At 41.4% G+C, this 22,916-nt stretch overlaps 1 protein-coding gene across 2 annotated transcripts in view; it reads right to left on the bottom strand.

Annotated features, from left to right (window-relative positions):
* PITPNC1 (phosphatidylinositol transfer protein cytoplasmic 1) overlaps positions 1-22,916 on the bottom strand; it is a 74,648-nt gene that overhangs the window by 14,295 nt on the left and 37,437 nt on the right. For both annotated transcript variants that reach the window (XM_027749722.2, XM_027749721.2), the window contains exons 3-6: positions 22,044-22,132; positions 21,576-21,583; positions 12,413-12,484; positions 3,336-3,431 (exon numbers count right to left, since the gene is read on the bottom strand). In XM_027749722.2, the coding sequence (XP_027605523.1) occupies positions 3,336-3,431; positions 12,413-12,484; positions 21,576-21,583; positions 22,044-22,132 (265 nt within the window). The remainder of the gene's footprint in view (positions 1-3,335; positions 3,432-12,412; positions 12,485-21,575; positions 21,584-22,043; positions 22,133-22,916) is intronic.

Here is a 22,916-nt window from a genome sequence, read left to right as displayed (position 1 = left end):
TGCAGGAATGATTCACTGGAGGCTCTCGCTCCTCAGCTCAGCTCAGCTCCATTCTTCTCTGTAATTCAGATAAATATGTCTGTCTATATGGGGAACACAGGATGGCTGGTGATACATATTCATGGACGGTAAAGCCACAAGGAAATGACTTTACAAAATGTACAACTACTCTCACCTGCAGGCTCTGTAGAGAAACACAAAATTCTGTATTCAGTGCAGTAAGTACATTCAGATTTGGGAACACACGTGGCTCCTTACAAACAGGCGAACCTGTCAGCTTGGATCCACACTCGAGCTTGCTCCATTTGGAACCTCCAATTTAAACTTCTTCAAAGTTTAAGGATTTTTAGCACCGTGCTTGTAAAAAACACATCTTGTATTTCAGACGTGGCTGCTTCACGGTGGAGTCCGTAGATGGTCATGAAGTTAAAATGAAGTCGTGCTTTGGGACCCATGAATTGCTGCCTTCTACAGCCTTCTGCAAGGGCAGAAATGAGTCCTCCACAGAAGACAGAACTGGACTCTGTAAGTGTTTGTAATAGCTCACAAAACTGCCTTCTGATTCACTGTTGACTCGGTGATTTCGGTCCTTCTGTGCTCACGCTGCCAGATAAGCCCTCCATCCTTAAGGGAATTCCAATCACTTGGATGATTCTGTTCAAGAGATCCCTCGGTATCACTGGCAGAGGTTCCCTTAAAGTGTTCTTCAATGAAACAACAGCTCTCCTTAAGCCTCCAGCTAACTACATTCTTCACTTTTCAATTTTAGTTAATATTTAGAAGGAGAGAAAAGCAAATATGCACAAAGTCGAATTCAATCATTTCCCTTCAACAGCCAGGACATTTTCATGGAACACTTTTCCTCTCTCATCAGTACCAGCACCAGTCAAAATGAGCTGTGCAATTCAAATGGAATATTACATTTATGAGGGTGTTTTATACATTTTGTCTTTTTGGGTGTGAATCATTAAAATGGAAAGTGGTGACTGTCCCTTTACAATCAGGCTCATAAGCACCAACACAGAGCAAGCAGTGCAAGTAGTGTGGGAAGGGTTTAAATTATTTAAGCCACTCTCTAATATACAGTAATACAGCTAAATAATGACATTTGCTGTTAAAAACTGAAGTATATTTATAATTGAAGAGGGCTGAGCTTTCGTCAGGATGTAAAGCAATTTAAAGCTCATTTCTAGAAGCTGCCAAACACGCTGACCCTGATACAGAACTTGCTTTATTTTAAGCCTGTGAAAGAGCCCCTGAAATGGAGAGATTACTGCCATGCCTGAAGTTAAAATCATTCCCACTGGTCTTTCTGGGCGGGAGTCAGGACATTTATCCTGTTGGATCTAATTGGTAAATCCTGAGGATTGCACTTTGCCTTTAATCTTTAAACTTAGTATCAGTTCAGATTACATGACCTAAAAGCAGCCAAATTGTTGTTATTAGTGCAACTAAAATACATTTCAAAAGCTTGCACTAACTGGTTTTAGTTATCTCTGAAGCTGCTACTTGGGAAACACAAACCCTTTCTCATTTGCATGGAATTACTTTTTCATGCTGTTCTGATTGAAAACAGCCGGAAATTACATTTACAAACATTAAAAACCTTTTTACAGTGCCTAAATTATGTAAGAGGCCTCATCAGAAATGGGGATTTGGCTTCATGTTCATCATAGGGTAGGATAAAACCCCATAGTTGGTAAACTTTGGAAGAGACACTATTTTCAAGTATTATTAACTCACTCTCAATTACAGCATGTGCACAGTTAAATGCTAAAGGTGTTCTTACTGTTCTGTATGAATTCTGAAACAGAATTTGGTAGTCAACAGACAAATCATCCATCAGTACAGAAAAAACAACAGATGCTGGGCTATTTTTGTTGTTTCAACCCATATAAAATTCCATTTTGCTTGGAATCAGGTCTCTAGATTTGTCTTCGAAATAACAACACAAAGACACTGAAATTCTTTTCTCCCTCAAGCTGAGGCTGGTTTTCTATACCATGAGATTAATCATATGGAAATTATGCTTAATAGATGGCTATCAAAAACGGGCAGGAAAGTTGCAAAACTGGATGTTACCTTTGTGTTTATAATTTCTGGATTTGCACAGGCTGAGATGAAAACTCTCACATAAAGTTCTTTAAAGCACAGCCAAATGCTGACCCATTGCATAGCAGCTCATTCCTAAATGGAGCGAGAATCCTTGGAGTTCTGATAAGATGATGGGACCAATAAGCTGTTTGATGAGGTGTTATATAATTTTTGGTACTAAACAGATGGGTTTCATTATCTAAGGAAACTAATAGAACTACTTTTCATTCTACTGGAGACCCAATTTTGGTTTATGACCTGTACATAACATTTGAAATAGGATCTATAAATGGAAGATAACAAGTACTCGACTTTTTTAGTCTGAAAATCGTGTCTCCTACAGTATAGAAATACATTTATTGGCAAGTCTTCACTTTTTATCCTAAAAATGATTCTGTAGTCTCGTTTTATATAGTCAAACAGCTGCCATACTCACTGCCAGCTATGAATATAGACTTGGCTCCAGAGACAAATCATATCTCCAAAATTAAATGTGAGCACAGATCCCATCACTCCTCTCGAGCTGCTTGTTGTGAACCATCATTTTTCAACCCTGAGATTAAAACACTGAGAGACCTCATCTTCATCTGCATGGTGGCTGCTGATTCCAAACAGTGAAGTGCATTGACCCAGAAGAAACGGGCTCTTCAAAGATGGGCTCCATCAAATATACATGGGAGCAACTTCCAAGGGAATTTTCGGAGAGTGGCTTTGCCTGCTGCCATTGATGCTTTTTGGCAGATCTGCTGCAGTCTGCAGTTTGCTTCAGTCCCTCTTGGTCTTGTGTCATCACTGTGCACCAGCCCCGTTGTCACTGCAGCACATCTGCCCTTTGCTGGGCTTGGGCACTTGGCAGGACTTAACAGTTGGGGTGGGATGCAAATAAGGCCAACAGGGAAGTTTCAAACTGCTCAGACCTGCAAACTTCTCCCTGAGCCTCACAATTCAGAGAAAAGGCCTTTTCTATTTTGGATTAATTCAACTGAATATCAAAGGTCTGGCACAGGATGTTTCCTGATAATGGCAGGGAAGCATTTCAAAAGGAATCATCTGCAAAGGAACGTGTCAGGCAATCCAGACAGAGAGGCTGCTGCTGCTTCCCCTCTGCTGGATAGCTTTTGGAATACTACTGACCAGCAAGATTTCAGACCAAAATAAAAATAGTTCTGATTCCTAGCCAGGCTTTTCTGCAGCCTCTTACACTCCCTTCCTCACCACTTCACAACCAGGCTGTCTCTTACCTCTGATTCCTTGTAGTAGCGCTCGGGAATTTCGTCGCTGGCAATGTCAATAAAGCAAACCTCTCGCTCCAGGTCTTTCGCTTCTTTGTCAAAAATCTGCAAGAGTTAAAGAAATTCAAGGCTGTGACAGAACAACACCCTCACAAAATCCACCTGGAGTCGTGGTTACAAGCAGTTTCAATGACCTGCAACAGAATGTATTTTAGGCTTGTGCCTGAACAGCTTCGTGTAAGACACTCAGGGTTTTGCAGGGACACGGTCACGTTCTCCAGCCTCCTGCACACACTGTGTTCAGCACCTCCTGCTCCCACTGCTGTTCTTCCCTGGGCTTTCTGGATGGAGACTTTGGCTCCAAACAGTAAAGTCACCAGCTCAGATTGGTTTTACCATGTTCTCCAATGTTTGCCCTAGAGCCCATCACTGTGTAAAACCCCAGCTCTCTGCACTCGGGGTGTTTCTGACCTTCTCACTCTGAGGACAGCAAGGTGCAGGTGTTTGCTGTGAACACTCAGCCTAAGCTGCTGTTATACCGAGACTCCAAATGTTGGTTGAACTGCCTCAGTGGAAGCTGCAAGCTCCTCCTATCCATCTGTGCACACACAGAGCCCATCTTCATTTCAATCCTTCAGGACCTGCTTCGGAACCCCAAGTCTCTTGTTCTATGCCAGGCAAACGATGGGGATATTTTGAAAATCCAGGTCATTTGCAGCTGCAGCACAGTCTCCTTCTGTGCCTCTGTCCATAATTTAATTATTTAGGCATCTCAGTGACCCATGTGACTTACACTGTGTCTGCAATATGTTTCTCTCATAATTCTGAGGCGTGGAAATAGTGCTGAGTTAAAGGCTGCCGTGAATTAGTGCCATGAAATTCAGGGAAGTTGTGCAGCCACTGTCAGGATCAGTAACAAGCTCATGATGTGCTTTTTCCTTTGGGGCACAATGTTCTATAGCTGACATTTCCAGGAAGCATAAATATTTTTGTTTTCCTTTTTTTTTTCCCCCCTCTTTAAATAAATGCAGCGAACGCTCTGCTGATTTAATTTCATTTAATTTCATCCTGGAGGAACAGTTAAAAATACAAAATGCCAGCAACTCTTTAGGAACAAGAATGCTACTTTATTATTTCTGAAAGCAAAGCAGCTGCCCATTTAAAGAATTTGAAGTGAGCAATGGACTCCAGTGAACACAGGAACCAGCTGATAAGAAGAACATTGCTCAGGAAATCATAATTCAAATAGAGGAAAAGCTGAAGTTTTGACTCTAAAATTTTAACTTGTCTTGGTAGTGAATGAAATAGGCAGCACTGCATGTTCATTGAGCTGGATGTTAACATGTTCACACATCTGACACTGCAGAAAAACTGAAAAAGAGAAACTACAGCCTAGTTTTATTTGTGTGCCTGTCCTCCTTCTCCAATCGCTGCTTTGCAAAAAATTGTGCTGATTATTTGAACAAACTGGAGCTGGGAGGTCCTTCCCCTGTAGTGCTCCTTCCCTGAATTGGGCACACTGATGTAAATCACTGCTGGCTTTATATATATAATATAGGTCGCTTTTCCTAAGCTTCTTCCCTTGCTTTTTTTCCTAAACAAATTCAGAAATACAGAGCAGCTCACAACGAAATAAGTTGGACTATTTCTGGAACAAGATCCTTTCCACCATAATCTCTACAAAATAATGGAGATTGCTCTTAAATGGACATTACCAGGTCAGCTGAGGCTCTGAATCTGTCCATGGTTTAGGTACAAGCCTCATAAATTTAAGCACATGCAAATCTCTGCACATTTGCAAGGCTCTAAATGGGGATTATTACCCAGTATCTTACCCAAAGAAATGTGCCCTGCTCTGTCCCAGGCTTGATCCATGTATTTCACCTCATTTAGAATATAGCTCTAAATTCCTTTCCTCTCTTTAAAGTGCTGTGATGGAAGTGGGGATGACAGATGCCTTTGCCAATCTGTCAAAACCAGGAGGAATTTTTCAACCATTTCAATGATGCCTCATTTGCTGCCCAGGCTGTCTCTGACCATTCCCTCTACTCCAGAGCTTTGCTGAATGACATTTTCACTTCCCTTTGCCAGCAGAACTTGTTGTCTAATCATTTATGCTTCTCCCCTTCTCAGATTGTCCTCCCAAGATTTGCAGTTTGAGATTTAATCTTCTCATTCTATCAGCAGTGGAAAATAAGAAGTCATTAGAGAACAAGACTGATTTCTTTCTTAGCTCTAATTCTCTTATTGCCTCTCGTAGCCACAGAATGTGGGATTGCCTGAAACCCTGTAGGGAGGATGGGTTTATTGTGGTTGTGATCAAAGAGACTGGAGAAATTTAAAAGTTTTAAGGGAAAAGATTAAAGGCCACAAAAAGAAGCAGAAGGCTCCCAATCTGTGCAACTGTCTTTGCAAATGTGCAGAAACTGAACGGTGAGAACAATCTGTATCCTTAAGGAGATGATGTAGAAAGGCAGAATATTAAATATTATATTGGAAAGAACTGGACAGGCTTTACATTTGGAAGCCAAGTAATTAACTGAGATTGAAATACACAATCAAATGGAAAACAAAGAGCAACATTCAGGCTGAAGTGTCCTTTTTGCTGTGGGTTTTGGGTTTATTTGGGAGGGGGGGGAGGAATGTGACAGCTTTTCTAAAACAAACATTTATACACTTCCTCTTCCTAAGAGGAATGGATCTCAGCACGTCACAGAGTGATAGAAAGTGGAAGAAAGGTTTCAACTGGGTCTTTATGATCGTCAGTAGTTTCTCCTGGTGAAAATAAAAAAAAAACAACAACAAAACCAACCAACCAAAGCACACAAAAAACCCCTGTGGCAGATGATGCTGGCACCTCAGGAAAGAGAGCTCACACAGGACACTGCAGAAACTGTAAAACCTGAGGTATTTAAATTTCTCTCATGCCCTTCAATAACATATCCTGGCACACCCTTGGCTAGTGACTCTCTTTCCCAGGTGGCCACAGCCAGAATAAAAACTCAGGTTAGGAGATGACGGGAAGTAAGAGCAAATCTAACATCATCTTTGCTACAAGCTTCTCTCCCATTTTGCTTCTTTTTCCTATTTTTTCAGGCTAAGTTGCTGGCTTCGATTCCACTCAGATGTAGTCAATCCAAAATTTAACTTTCATGGCCAATCCCCAAAGCTAACCTGGGTTGGATATAAACAGTATAAAGGCAGATCCTGCTGAATCCATCGATTCCACCCACTCTGGCAAACTCCTCGCTCCTCTGCACTACCAGGAGGGTCACATCCCTGCCTCTGGCTGGGCTTTATTTCATAATACATGATCCTCTCTTGTGATGTTGGTTTTTGTGCCCTCAAGAGCAGAAGAGCCATCCAAGGATTACCAGCTGGAAAAGGTGTTCAGCTCTGTTCATTACCACAAAATGGTTTCTTTTTTTACCAGCCCAGACACAAGGAGTTTGTGGTCAGAAGCCTGTAATGAGGCAGCTAATTCGTGTTAGGGGTGTAATTGCAGCAAGGACTGCAAGAATAATCCTTTTTTTTCTACCAAAAAAAAGGCACAAAATATACTCTCCACCTTGAAATTCTGATCTCCTCAGATTGCCAGGGCCAGAACCCCTGAGCAGGTTGTGTCACCTGGGGCACTGCAGCTCTCGTTTTTCTGAAGGAAAATTTGCTCTAAGCCAAAAGAACTTCCACTCAGAACTTTATCCATGGAGTTTATTGTGTAACTTTTCAGTAAGTCATGCCCCAACCTCTTTTACCTCCAAAGTCCCTTAATTTGCTTTTTTTTTGGGCAAAGATTACAGGAATTGACCAATTTCAGACCTGTTTGCTGGCTAAAACTATTTCTGTGGACACACATAATTGGGAGCAATTCTTCTATGGGAAAAGGCTGAATCCCTCTGTGAGAGCAGAAAATTTGGCTCCCTGAACTGCAAGGGAATATCCCTGTCTGCTGCAGAGAGGGAGAGGCACTCACATATTTATCTGCAGCCTTGCTCCCTGCTCCTTTTGATCTCCATGTCACGACTCCCCTCTTATTCCATCTCCTACAAAATATCTCATTTAGATTTGTACTTTCCGGACACAGAAATGGATTTTTATGCCCTTATGTCAAAGTAGCTATGCTTCCAAGACCATGATACACTATCTATAATATTTACTGGGATTAGGTTTTTTTAAGTCACATCTAGTTCAAGTGCCAGATTTACTAACTCACTTCGGCAGTTCATTTAGAAAAATCAAAATGTAGAGGCACAACCACAGCACTTGTTCACACTCCCTGTCAGTGTGGGCCCTGTCATATGTTCTGTGAGAGCCATATGTGCTTGGGACACACGATCTGGAGTTCAACAAAGAGACAGCTCTTCACACAGGAGGAATTTCAGGCTAACCTCTCCTCTGGTTGGCTTGTATTTTTTGAGAATTATTAGAGGGGGGAAAGCTTTAAAAAATCAGGATTTTTCACTGCAAATTACACAGGAGACGATGGATATTTAATACCAAAATACAGGGAAAGTCCAGGTGCAAATAAAAGCACCCTCAGAGTGCCCCTGGCTTTGACTTTGCCATGTTTTGAGTGATGCCCAGCAATCCTTTTGACAGTCTCCAGAATGAGATCCTGCTGTGCAGTGAGGCTAAACCAGGGCACAGCTGAATCCTTTTCAGCTTAAATCAGTGTTTCATGGCAGTTGCTTTAAATAGTGAATTTACATTTAATTTCCATGTGCTATATTCAAGTTTGTTACAACCTACTTCCATGTTACTAAGACAGGAGATAAAACTATGGAAAAAAAACCCACCCTAAATCAAGCCAAACTAGAAATGGATTTTCTTGTGAGCTGCCATACCTAAAATTTATTTTACTTCAGTTTAATAATCAAGACCCAGCCATGGAGCTTTCCAGAGAAAAATGTTATGCTACAAAGAGCAAGGCACTGGAAGTTTTATATACAGTGAATTTCCATTATTGACAACTTTTGGATTATTTTACAAGCTGTACTTTTTTGCTTTCCTTAGACACTGTCAGATGGCAAAGATTCACTGCCCAAATATCAGCAGCAATTAATTCTGTGACTAAAAAACAAATCAAAACAAACCAACAGCAATCAGTCAAACATAATGACCCTTCTGCAACAAACAGGAAAATTGAGTGTCTCTGTGATTCAGTGATTTGTTTGAACAGTGTCTGTCCTCACTCTGCCTTTCTCTACCTTCAGCTACAAACTGCTTTTCAAACCTTTTCCCCATGACTAGAGTGTGGCATCCAAGGAAAACAGGGAGCTGTGTGAGATCACTGTGCATTGATTACAGCATCCACTGGAGCCATATGGTGGATCCTTTGGAATCAACACAGCTCATTGTCATGCACAGTTGGTGCATTCCTCCCTAAAACTAAAAAACCCAAAATGTGTGTCTGTAGTGTACATGGAAATAGTGAGAACAGGAGATGGGGGAAAGTGAGAGCAAGATACCAATTAGATTAAAATGAGCCCTGTGTGACACAAATACTGACCATGCAATGGACTGGGTAAAGAAAAGACCTGGCCAAATAAAAGCACAGATTAAGGAAGTCTGTTCCTAGGAAGCACACACCCCAGTCACTCCCAAACGAGCAGCAACTCACACCCCTCCTGCCCGGATTTGGGACCATTTCAATCCTTGGGCAACCTCAGGGATTCTCCTGGATGTGCCCTACGGTTTTAATATTCAAAACACAGACTTTCTGTCTCTACATTCCGATTCCCAAAGTGCTGATTTTTCCTTATGGTAAGAGAAGTGTGTGATTACTCTGCACTTTCCCCCTGGTCTGTGCTCACTGAGGCTCTGCTGCTGCACCTGCAGCTCCCTCTGCGGCCCCGACCGACGTCACGGGCTGGGGATGCAAGGGGAAGCAATATTTTCATGTGCCCTGCAGATCCCACCTCCTGTGGCATTTACATGACAGAAAACATTCTAATTTTTTAGATATTCCATTTTGTAATTTCGAACAAAAGTCAAATAAAAAAATAAAATTTCTCTTTAAATCAAGAACTCGGCTTTTTAAAAGGAAAAAGAGGAAACACTGCCTGACTCCTTGGTCCAGTTTCTCACAGTTACCAAAGCTATAAACTGCAAGGTAGCAGGGACAATATTTGATGTACTAACGTGTTCATCCAGCACTGGCTCTGTTTTTCCAAGGAGAGAGTTGCCATGGAACATCTCGTGTGATAAAGCAAAATCAGCTGCACTGGGCACTGAAATCACAGCTGGATGGATTTATGGTTCTGCACCACTACACAAGGTTTTACCTCAATAAAGGACTTTATTATTGTCCACTGTTCTTTCTGTCAGTGTTTATATTTGTGCAAATCAAGTTCAAACTTTAACAGATCAGAACAATAGTGCTTTAACACATTTAAAATAGGTTAAGATGATAACAAAGTTAAAGACATAAAAAAATCAAGTTCTGGAGGAGTGATCATTATGGATCACCAGTATCTTCTGTCAGGACAATTAGGAAGGAAAATCAGGAGGAATTTTGCATCAAGATATACTGCAGTAATTTGGTAGAATTATACCAGACAATGCCACATGTTAAATAAAATAATTCCAATAACATACCAGCCTGCTAAATGACACCAGGAACCTGAGAGCATTTATATTGCTTTCTTCCATTCATCAGTGGAATTAGTTTTAGAGTTTTAGTATCCTTATATCTAATTATTGCTTTTCACAATCAATATCTACTTTACCAGACAGAATGGAAATGAAGAAGAGATAAAAGATTTCAAAAAACCTGTATGATCTCAAAAAAAAGAGAAATAGCTGAGTTAAAATCAGACATGCATTATTACCCTCATTACCATAACATTAATATTCATTCAGTCTATTTTGCACTACAACTGCAAAATTTACAGAAGTATTTTTTGGATTAATTATTTCTTCATCAGCCAAGGTTGATAGTTGCAATGAAGGAATATATAGTGTATCTAAGGAGATCTATAGGAATGGATGCTGCTTCCTTTTGTTTTCTAGCCAGACAAACATTGTGAAATTTAATCTAAACTTGTCTGACACGAAGGACAAATACACTTTGTGTGCTCTTAAGAGAAGTTTAAGCCTGTTCAGTGAGTAATGGAAACAAAATGGACCCCAGTTCCAAGGTTTGGATTAACGGAAGTCTCTCCATATTTATGAACCTTTCAGCATTTCAGGGCTGTACCAGCCATGTCTGTGTCACCAGATCAAGGGCATTGGATCAACAGCACAAAAATGTAGATATTCCACTGGTTTACTGTGTCCACACCCATGAATAGCACAGCTCACAGAATTACAAAACCAGGGAAATTAGGGCTGCAGTGCAACTCTCTAATTCAGTTTCTCTTTCTCCTCCTCAGTTCAAGTAAGGGTCAATGAAATCTCTTAATCTAGGTAAACACTTGCCTAGTCTGTGACTCAGGTGCTGCAATATAAAGGTAATATGATATTACCCCCCTGGCACTCCGGGAAAAATGACATTGGGAGAGCTGGATTCAAGCAGAGTAGAGACTCTTTGATTTACATCACCCGAGTATCCCACCTCTGTGTCCCTTTCATCTTAAATTCCCTGGCTGGGAACTGTTCAGGGCTCGATTTACAGGGGTTCAGCCACAAGCTGACACCCTGAAAACTCACTGATTCAACAGCTTCAGTTTTCCCTCTGTCAGGCAGCAGCACAGAACGTGTCTGCTCACTGCTGACATTATGATGTACCAGAAGACAAGTCTGCACCCTCCCAAAGCCAAAGGTGTGGGCTTGCTCTGAATGAAAGTGCTGCCAAAAAGCAGAAGGTGAACATTAAACAGTGCATAAATTACATAATGCTCACATAGCTGGTAATGGAACACACTTCTTTCTGACTCGCTCACTGCACTGGCTCAGAGCAGCACTGACTGAGGGCTGTGGGTATCTGGTGGGTAATAGATGATCCCTGTCATGTTCCCAGTGGGAAAGTGTCTGTATGCCAAAAGCATTATTCCAAATGATACCTTGTTCTTGTACATGTAATTACCCTGCCATGAGCAGCCCAGCAGCTGTCAGCCTCCTTAACAGCAAGGCTGAGGGAAATGTGCCTCCCACCTGCAGAACAGAAAACACCTTCCCCTCACCAAGGCTGCAGGAGGGACACCTCCAGGACACTGGAAGGCTGTGTCTCAGAACCCTTAAAACCTGCTTTACTGCCTTCTTCCTTCTCAAGAACGGGTTCAAACACTCCTTCATTGGGATCTCTGTATTACAGATCACTTTTCCGGACACTGTAACTTGTATTTCATGCCTACAAGAAACTTCTTCCCCTAAGTCTGCAGCCAATGGCTGTTTAAAGCAAACCAAAATGAAACACAGAGGAACGTGTTTGTGTGTGAATCCAAGGGCTGCAACTTTAAATGTTGGGCTTTATTGGAAGTTACTCTTTTTTGGCAAGGTGTAGGACTCTGCTTTGCTCCCTGAGCAACAAAGCCCCACTGAGCTCCTGCCCTCTGCTCCTGAGCCCCCCGGATCAGCAGCTGCTGGATATCCCATCCCTCCCTAGAGAGGATTTAAAATAGTTAGTTGTCCTCTCATTTTTAAGCTGTAACTCCGAAACCTTTTTAATTTTGGCTAAATGACTGCGAAAAGCATCACCTCGGTCCCCACCCACTGTTCCCCTGAAGCTGTTTACTGAGATCTCTGACCATTGTTTAGTTTCCTGTTTGCTCTTCCTGACACCTCCTTGGAATTCGACCCCCTTTACCCACAGAGAATTACGTGAAACTGGAATACAATTACACCAAAAAAAAAGTAATCTTTTCTTTACTCTGCATAAAGGTTCACCATGTGTAACTTGTGTTCAGAGAAGTAACAAGTAGAAGGGGACAGGCAGAAGGGACAGTGTGTACACGGATCTTTCATCTCCTGCTGGTTTAGAGGCAACTCCTGCAAACTTAGAAGCTCCTCATGACCAGGTCACCCGGGGGGGGGGCAAAGGCACAAACTGATGGGGCTTTTCCCCAAACTGAGACCCACAACCCCCAGACACAGACCAGGGTAACTAAGAGGATTAAATCTAATGTTGCACAAGCCATTGTACTTACACTGTCGTTGCTTCCTTTGTTGTCCTCGTACTTCGTCTCTATATGAATGGAGAATTTAGGCAAAAAGGAACACTGCAACAGAAGAAAGATATGTTTAACATAAAAAAATGCACCTTGTTTCATCAGCTGACATATTCAGTACAACCCTTTCGGTATCAGCTTTCTTATTTTTTGCAGGTGACTTCAAGAAAAAAATGTGAAAGTTCACAGAACATAAAAGCAAAGGGTTTTATGATACTGGAGGGATGTAGAGATTTTACCTAAAAGCTGAATACTATAATGAAGGTATAAATAAATTAGTAAAGGCACTCTGGAATTACTAGATACAATTGTTTCCATGCTCACTATGCCAAAGAGTTTGAATGTACTGAATGCCTTGTTATAAATTTAATTCACTAAGATCTTGAGAGCAATTTGATATTCCTCATCATGGATCAGTCTATCCCTCCTATAAAATAAGCCAAGGACACTTCACTACCTGCAGGTCCTGACCAAACAGACAGCAATGCTTTCATGTGTGAGGGCTTTTTACAATTTTCAGTGAGAAACGAATTTTAGTGTAATTTCCTATTCATGAAATTAAGATGGATTATGAGCTGCTGGGGAAATTCCTTTACACTAAACCCAAATAAATTTTCAATAACGCAAAAAAATTAAGAATACAAAAATGGTTTTTCTATTAAAGATAGTATTTCTGTATTTACATGGGAATAAATTTATTTTTCTGAGGATTGCTTAGCTTAGCTGTCTTACGAAGACTAGAATTTATAACAGTAGGCAACATAATTCGAGTGGAAAAAATACTTCAAGTATCTTTTATTTAGCATTTCACAGTTTTTCTTTCAAAGCAACTTTGCAGGCAGGCAGACAGAGCAGCTGTGTAACCAACCCTGAGGGACTCCAGTTCAGCATCTTTACCATTAGTCACCGAGTCTTTTCTTGCATTAACTGCCAGTTCCTCGTGTGATGCAGCACAAATCCCCTACAGCAAATGGCTCTTTAAGGTGCTGGACATACAGGTTATACAATGAGGACACGGTGCCTCAGTGGCCACGGTGCTGTTGGCCCAAGTTTGGGCTTGATAACAGCGGGAGAGCTCTGAGGGAGGGGCTGATGACTAAGGGAGAGGTGATTTAGGAGGCCAGGTGGAGTTGCAGCACAACTGAAATGAGGAGCCAGCTCCCCGCAGGCTGCGGAAAATATGTCCCTTCTTCCACGGATATCACCCAACAAGTCATTGCTCAACCTTCTTCTGAGCACAGGATATCCAGGACTCAACCAGCACATCCACAGTCAATCCTTAAAAAACAAGGGAGAGAGTTTTCCCAAAATGAGGTGCCGTGAAAGGCAACCCCCTCCCTTTGTGCCGTTGATCTGAGGCGTGGCTGCAGTTGCAGATGAAATTATGAATAAAGCCAAATGCCAGATTTCCCTTTCCCCTTGCTACTAAAAAAACCCCTGCTGTTTTCAGTCACTGCCTGGAGGTCACCAGCCATGAGTCAGGTCATGACACTGAAATGGTGCTGTCCCAAATATTAACTGTAGCAGTTCACCAAGACACTGCTTGAATCTAGTTGTTGATTCCTGTGACCCAGGATCTCAACTCTAATTAAAAGATGAGATCTTCTAACCTTGTATTTAAAAAAAAAAAAAATCACTAAGGATAAAGACCAAGGATCCTTAGAGTAGTACAGAAGAATCATAAGTGCCTTTTACCTCAAGCCACCTCATTAGAGAGCAGAGTCACCCTGTGTAAACCCACCCACAGTCAGCCTCCCTTGTGTTAGGCATGGAGGACTGTAACAACCTAATTTGAGATTATAAATGGTAACATGGGTTTACCCCAAGTGAAAAATTCACCCAAAAGTAACTGCACTGCAAATATATCTCCCAGAAACTCAAGTGACTGGCAGCCACTGCTCCAGCAGCCGTGGGGGGTCTCGCTGGCTTTCAGGAACACGCTTAAGCAGGGCCCAAATTTTTGAACATTTCACAGAATGTGTCTCATGATTCATCAGCTGTGCTCTGACTAATTGGCAGAGGGCTCTGGCAGAACCAGAACACTGTTTATGCATCATTCAAAAGACTATTATTCATCATGCAAAAAGTTGTTGGGTTTTTTCCCCCCTCCTAAAGTGGCCTCGTATTTACTTAGCCGGGGATTAAAATTGTTATGCAACAGTCAGAATCAAACTGGGGAGTGAATAATAGGTAATAAACCCTTGAGCAGATTTTTTTTCTTCCAAGCACTACTCCCTTCCTGCTCTGCCTCTCCTGGGGCCCATGTTCTTCTAGCACAGACCTGGAGGTCATCAATCCCCAGCACACTCAGGAATGCACAAGGTACTGTTTTCAGCTCTCCATCTCACTGTATCTACAGCTTGCAAGGTTCCTCTTTGGAATAAAATAGTGGCAAATTCAATCTTTAACTTGAAATTAGACTTAAGTTCTACGAAATAGTACAAAATCTTCAGTGTCTTCAATGGTAAGGTGTAAAGCTCTCAAAGCAAGTGTCTTCTATATTGTCACCTCCAGGCTTTCTAGATGTCTTATAAACCCCTTAAAAATTGTTATACCCCAGTATACCTGTGACACTCAAAAACAAACAAGGGGAATATTCTCAGGGGTTTATTTGCTTGTTTTCTTAAACTTTCTATATTTGGCACCTCAATTTTGGATGAGCTGAGAGAGGTTTAAGGCTCGTGAGAGCACTCAGTGCAATAACCGGCCTGTAACAGTAATTACCACACACGAGAAGGGGCATTTCCTCATGAAAATGAAGGGAATGAATGCAGGATACAGGGGCATTTCCTCATGAAAATGAAGGGAATGAATGCAGGATACTGGGGCATTTCCTCATGAAAATGAAGGGAATGAATGCAGGATAGAGGGGCATTTCCTCATGAAAATGAAGGGAATGAATGCAGCACATGGAAAGCACAGCCTGCACTTGCATTTGCAATTCCCCACATATAACCTCTTGAAAAACGAAAAGGCCTATTTTTAGCACGGTGATTGATTAGCGTTGCCATGGCAATAAGCAACACTTACAAGAACAGGGTAGAACCCAAGTGTGCCAAAACACTGCCAAAGTCTTAAAGAGACAGTCAAACACACGGTGTGTGACAATGGTTTTATGGACAGGGCTGTCAGATTAACCTTTGCATGGTAATTACACCCGAGGTGGCTGCAGGAATTACTGGAGTTGTCAGTAAATATGTTCGTCTGAGAGAGGTTTCTTTACCCTCTGGAACCTGCTTTGTGTGAGTGATGCCAGTTCATCAGTGCCATTGCAGCTGACATTTTCCACATTTCATTTTCCACATGTTTCTGTCTGCAGAGTGTTCAAAGACCTGCTAGAGACCTCACCCTTGCACTTCACTTCTCCTGCTCCTTGGGAATATTAATCCACAATCCTTGGCAGTTATTTTTGTACAGTAAGAATTAATCCCACTTTTTATTTAAGCAGCAGAAGCACATTCCCCTAAATCTTAACATAAAAGCCTAGCCAGGCAGACATTTCATATAAATGTCTTCTCAGACACTTCTCAGCACTTCTTGGACTGATGATTTTTTCTATATGGTCACATATACATTATACTGGCAACACAGGTGGAACTGGATCCTTTACAGAGCAATCTCCATGGAACCTCCAGGTAAAGAACCCAGTGACTGCTACAGTGAGGTGAGACTGGCCAAGCCAAATTAAATCTTTTTTAACAGGGTCATTTCCAGATACCACACCCTTTGAATTAAAAAATTTTGGGCACTATTTTGGTACTCAGTGGGTGACAACAGCATTTCTTTGCGGAAGATCAAAAAACTGGGAAAGGCAAATGGAGTCCCTGCTTCTCTATAACAGACAAAGGGGATGTGACGTTAGGGGGTAGTGGAAGGTGGAATATCCAAAGTTCCTTGGAAAATGGCCATCATGTTACTGAGTAGCCTCAGACTGCTCCAGACAGCACTGCCTGTGACCCCCCAGGGCTGCTGAGGGATACAGGTCACCCAGGGCACAGACCAGCAGCCATCAGGATGACAAGGGTGGAAGAGAACGGACGGAAAGGGCTGGGCAGGGGGATGGCAGGAGCGGGGAGATGTGACTCCACGAGAGGGAGGAGAATTTGGACAGCAAGATAAACACAGGAAGGTGGCAAACAGCAAAACAAAAGTGCTGTTGAGCGGAAAGGGTAGAGAACAATATAAAAGCAGGGCTTGAAAATAAACCAGGGAGCAAAACTCATAAACAAGCTGAGAAAGAAACCCACTGTTTGTATTACATACAATAACTTGGAGATGAAACAGTGACTAACAAGATGCCTCCAACCACTGTGAAACTCTCCTCTCTGGCTTTGCCTTCCCTTAGGATCTCTCTCTTTGATGCATGGGAGCAGTAACCTGCTTATTGAGGAGGAACAGCAGGGAGGAGCTGCGTGCACAAGTGGAAATGACAGTCCCATCAATCAGGGGGGTTTGGATTGCTTCACAATCAGCCAGTGCTGGAAAAAGGGAATTCTCTAAGCAGTTTTGATTTACTTGTTTCAATGGGATTAAGCTATTAGATGAGAACACAGGTTTGAAGCTTTCTAAAAATATGTTATTTGGGTTTTATAAATACTACAGAGGTCCTTCCTGTTGCTGGAACCTCTAAGGGACACAAATCCGTGTTTTTTTAGAGCAGTGGCACCAGCCTGTCTTCTGAGTTGGAGGTGAGAGGGGAGGAATTCTGGTAGTGACTTTGCATTAGGGTCTAATCCTTCAGTAAGAGTCTATTACACTTTTCATGCAGGCTCTTTATCTACTCAAACTGGAGAAAAGTTTATGCACTGAAGAGTGATGGGTTACATCCAAATCTCAAGGGCTGGTAATCAGACCAAGCGAACACAGGAAAAAACTCTACAGCCATGTTTATCTGAAACAACTATTTTCCTTCTCAAGTCATCTCATTATAAAAATAACAGTTACAAAACCCTTCCTTCCAGATAATTTACTTCACAGATAAACCAGCAGCAAAGTGAAGCACAAAACATGCCTATTCTCAAAAGTAATCAGAAACCAGCAGGTCAGTAATGGACCATTTAGCAACTCTCACTCTGGGGCCTTGACACATACCAGATGACATAATTTTATTTTCCTCAGTCATTTGCTGTGGAAGAATTAATGTCATTGTGATAAATCATCAAAGGAATTGTTGTCTCCTGCTTTCTGTTCCATAACTGTTTTTCATAAACATTCTGAATTTATATCCCATTCCTAAGTTAATTTGAGACATTGGCATCTTGAAGGAATCCTCCTCCTCACAGGGAGTAAACCATGTCATTTCAGTGTTTATTTTGCTTTACATAATTATGAAACCAACAACTGGCCATAAATTATGCACAAAAAAAAATTTGTCCAGCTGTTTTTTTTTTAATTACAGCCCCAGAAGTGAAATATTGCTAACAACACTGAAGCTGTTCGGGTCAGGCAGCAAATCTATTTGAAATGCTCCCTGGTAAACACTTGAACTGCTCCTTCAAACTCAAAAGAGTTTGCTTCAATTCTGTTTGTACTTTTCCAAAGCTCTTTGTGCTCCAACTTGAGAGCTAAACTTTGTTTGGCTCATTCTCACTGCACTTCGATCATATGAAGTTTTTGTACCACGGTTTAGTCACCAAACATTCGTGATCTGATTATTTGTTTGCTTGAGGGCTCCTCTCTTTTTTTTTTTGTCCAGAATCTCCACTGTCACTTGAGCAGCTCAAATGGATATTTGCTCTGTGCTGTTTATTTTCCAACAATATCCCAGTGCAGGCAAAGAAACTCAGTTCTACACAATTCCTTTTCGTTTGGTTTGCAAGAGACACAGGTTTGCTTTCTAGTTAATTATTTCTAATCCAGAAAGAAAAATAACAAAGCCTCCTGCAAGTTCCCTCGTTCTTGCCCCCCAAGAATAGCATAAATATTTTCCACTCAAGAGATGTATTTGCCAAGGCTGTGATAAGCTGGCACATAAGGGGTTGTTGAGAGCTGCAAGGCATCTTTCCTCCATCCTCCAAGGGACAAAGGGCCCAGCCTGTGACTAGCAAAGGAATTCTTTCCCAAGACAGCAGCTTTCCCCCTGGGAATGCAGGTGTAGCTGGGCAGGAGGCACTTGCTGATTCCCAAGTCCTGGAATCCCTTATGGAATGGAATCCATAGGGCTCCCTTTCTGCTGTGCCCCAGATACAGTATCCCAACTTTATCATCTTAATATCAACCTAATCACAACATTAAATGAACTCCTAGATAAAAATTAATCACGTATTTTGGCAAGGTATCTTGTCAGGTTTCTAATGACAAGATCAAAATCAAAGCAGCTCCTGAATAACCTGAAAGACTTTCTCACACAGCCACCTAAACTGAACTTTACAGGGACATCTTACTCCCAAAATAGCACCCCCAAATCTGCCTGACTTCCTTTGGCTTCAGCTCCCAAAGTATTTTTTTCGACTTCCTTCTCCCTCTCAATGTCAGCGGGAAGCTTTCAAGGATTATCTCCAGCTCTGAGACAGCATTTCTTGGGACAGTAGCCATGTGTCATCTTCCTGGTAGGAAGCCTTTTGTGTGGCAGCTTTAACGAGGTACATCTGCAGATGCTCCCCTGACACGCCACGATTTCACATCTTACACACCACAAAGGCATTGCTTGTGCAATAGTTCTGCTCAGCTCATTATCTCAAGTGTGTCAGCTGCTTTCCATACTTTTAATATGGCTGTCAGGACTTGGGAGCAGACAAGCTGTTTGCTGTCAAATTTATCCATAACTGGCCCCAGATTATTAAGGACTAACATCATGACAGTAGAATTTCCATTCCTGTTTTCATGCATCCAATCACTCTTGGCTTTTTATACAGCCATTGCAGAGAGCAATATTCTGAAAATTATTTTCAATGCCCAGCGAGCCTTTTTTTTCTTAGGTGTCCTAATTTCAGGCCCCTAAGAAGGTCATATTTATGAATTCCATAATATTCCACAGAAGAACCAGGTTGAGAGAATATGGGCTTGAATGTTTCTCACCAGCCTTCGTATTTTACAAATGAAAAAGCCTTCAGACCATCAGCAAGATTCAGTCTGTTGTTCATCCTCTTCCAAATCACTGACAGACACTGAAATAACATCCTAAACCTTTAAGGTCCTTCCCTCTGTTTAGAGTGGAACTTGAAGGTTAATAAGGTGTGAACACACCACAGAGCAGTATGTACTTGATAAGATTATGCTTTATTTATCCAATTATTGGCCTGCCTTTAGAATCAGCTTTCCTTGAAGTGAGGCTCAATTTAACTCTTACCCCGGCCCACAGACCCTTTGGAGGGAATTTGCTGTCTCTAAGAAAAGGGTTTCCAAGCTATCTTACATATTTTGGGCAATGCCTGTGGGCTTATTCTTTCTTTCAGAATTCTCTAATGACTACGGAAGATCATAATTTAGAGAAATATTCCAGACAGGGATAGGAATTATTCCCAGTGGTACATTTAACATTTTTGTTCTAGATTCAACAGTTTGAGGCAAAGGCACTGTCTCTGTTTTCCGTGAAGATAAATTCACAGTCTATCAGCTGCATTAAAACATAGTTTAGATTTTTGTCTGCAGTAGTTTCCCTCATCTCATCCCAGTATTTCTAGTTCTGTTTCCTTGCACCATGGTGAGTAATTAGTCCCCAGCTCCCCCAGGCAGTTATACTGTCACTTGTGACTGCTCTGCCTACCTTCTACACTTGGAGACCAATTTAGTTTTACTTTACAAGTCTCTCCAGCCCTGCAATCATTTCTGCTGATGCTCCTGAACATCTCTGTAGCTGTTCACCTTCCACCAACCTGCACTGAAATGTGTCCCAGCTGTGGTTTCATGGGATTACACAGAGATCACCTCCTGGTTCAGGTTCTTTGAGCACAGCATTGCTGTTTGGTTTTGAGAATGTGTTGCATTTCAAATTCAGACATATATATTTCTGTCTGCTACCATCCCTTTTCACTCGTCTCTTTCAGTTAAAGAAAAAAAAAGATTCACATAAAAAAATTCAGATTTACTTTCAAATATCCAATGGAGAGACATCAGTGCAACACAGCAAATGTCACCTTCCCAGCCTAAAACTAAATGTGCTCTCAAAGGTAAACCCTTAATTAATGTGAACTGAAAACATCTTCAGGCAAAAAGCTGAGAATTTGTCCCTCATTACTACTGTCCCTTTTGGGGCATTTGTGTTTCCTCTGACAATCAAATGAACTTTAAACATGAAATAAAGCAGAAAAAGAAAGAAATATCTACAGCACATATTGAAAAGCACAGTTTGGTGCTTTGGGTTTTCAAATCTGGTCATTACAGTTTCAGCTCTTGGTCTCCACCTTTCAGATCTGAGCCTTTAAATCCCTTTATGTTCCCTCTTCCACATTTATCACCCTGAAATCTCTTTCCTCTCTTTATGCTTTATGAGGTTTTTAAAAAATCTGCACAAACATTTTGAGCACTGCAGAGTTAAGAAAAACAAGTGGATTATGTTTTATCCACCACTCAGAAGTTCAGACTAAATCAAAGCAGGAGTTTCCAGAAGGTCCCTTCACCTGGAATTTCCTCACCATCTCCTCCTCATCTTCCAAAGGCTGCTGAAAACTTACTGTACATTATTGAGGCCAGCACATTTAAAACAATTTTTCTCATGATTTATGTGCTATATTTTGCCTTAGCTCTGCTAGAGAGAATAGCTGATTTTTCTGGGCACTGTGCCCAGATTATGTTTAATTTTGTCTACAGATTGTACAGTTTCCCAGATACTATACCAGAGACGAGCATTTTATAAGTTAATAAAACAATAAATAAAATAAAATCTGTTCTCATGTCTCCACGTAATAACAGGAACCTTAAAAGCCTTGCCCTGTTTTACAGAAGCTTCTCTTTGTTACAGTCAGTAACTACAAATATATCAAATTATTTCGAAGTGATAAAAAAATAAGGTAAATAATTTATAGGATCTCCATAGAAACACTTCAAATTTCCCCTTAAATTTCTTAAACAAATAGCTGAAATAAAGTTACACTACTGAATCCATTATGAATTAGTTATATTAGAAAGGAATCAGTTTGGATTCTACTACTATATTTTACATATTTTTTCTATTTTTAGAATAAAAAGAGGAAGAAAAACTTACTGTGTATTCTGATTTCCAGTTGTCCATTTGTAAAAAAAAGAACGATGAAGGAAAAGAAAAAAAAAGAAGAAATGTGAAATAAAACAATGATGCAAGATCCTTACAGTAAACATACATTAATAATAAAGATTATCGGGTCAGATAGTCTGCTGATTTATTTGACTCAAGTCTATGGGACAATAAATTTAGGACACAAGTCACACAGAACTCAAGCACCTGATGTTTTCTTTGCAAGGATGAAACTGCATAGATACAACTCTCCAGTTTTTACCTGTCCTTATAGACATATAATAAATAATCTTTATTTTCTGATATTAGTAAATATAAGGTGGAAAAATATATGCAGTTCAACAGGAGTTATTACAGAAACTTGGCATCTATTGCTCAGGATGTAACTTGGAGCTTCTGAAGATAAACTCAACTATCCCAAAATCACAACCCACTCATCATTTCTGCTTTAATCCTTACCTGTGATTGTGTAAGGATAATAATTCCAGGCCTTCTCTGTAACATAAAATATTTTGGGAACGACTGCTCTAGCCCAGCTAGGCAGCTTGCTGAAAGGAAGAAGAAAACATAAAATTAGAAGAATTTATGACTTCTGAGCCTTGCAGAAAAGAAGGTGCTCGTTTCCTGGCAGGTGTTTTAGGGGCCACAGCAATGGCTGGACTTCACGGGAGTATTTTCATTTTTCATGCCTCAGCTTTCCCCACAGCACAGGTGAAAGCAAGGCTGGCTGCCCTCCCCGGGGGAGCAGGTCGGTGCCAGTGCAATGATCCCTGAGCAGATTGAACCCAGGCTGCAGATTTGGGGAATTCCTGGCAGATTTGGGGAATTCCTGGCAGATTTGGGGAATTGTTGGCCCCAGCCCTTTGGCCATGGCTGGACTCAACAGGTTGGTCCACCCCAGGTGTAACCAGGGCACCACACCCTTAACCACAGGGAGGCACCCTCCGACAAGAGCTCGTGAGGAAACACGGATTTCAGTCCACTTCCATCCCAAATCCACGATTTCTTCTCCGTAGAGGCTGTTTTTTCTCCCTCCATATTCTCTGCCAGCGCTCCAACCCTCATGTTCAGCTCACCTGGCACGCAGCTGTTCCCACACTACCAACACCAACTCCCAGGTGGGAGGGTTTTCTATTAAAATTAACAAATCACTCAAAACACCTCGTGAGGCTGGCAGGCAGCGTTTGCCCCTCTCTGCTGATGGGAAAAGTAAATAACAAAAGGGAAGGGAATTAATGGAACTGATGTCACAGCTCAGAGCTCACTCTGTCAACAGAACTCACCAGCATGGTGGTACAACAGCAGCAGGACCAGAAATTAATGGATACAGCA

Source organism: Pipra filicauda, unplaced genomic scaffold (genome assembly GCF_003945595.2).
Source record: "Pipra filicauda isolate LSUMZ 115617 unplaced genomic scaffold, ASM394559v2 scaffold80_size11013439_pilon, whole genome shotgun sequence".
Lineage (NCBI taxonomy): Eukaryota > Metazoa > Chordata > Aves > Passeriformes > Pipridae > Pipra > Pipra filicauda.
The sequence above is the reverse complement of the archived record's forward strand: the minus strand, read 5'-3'. Positions and strand labels throughout refer to the sequence as shown.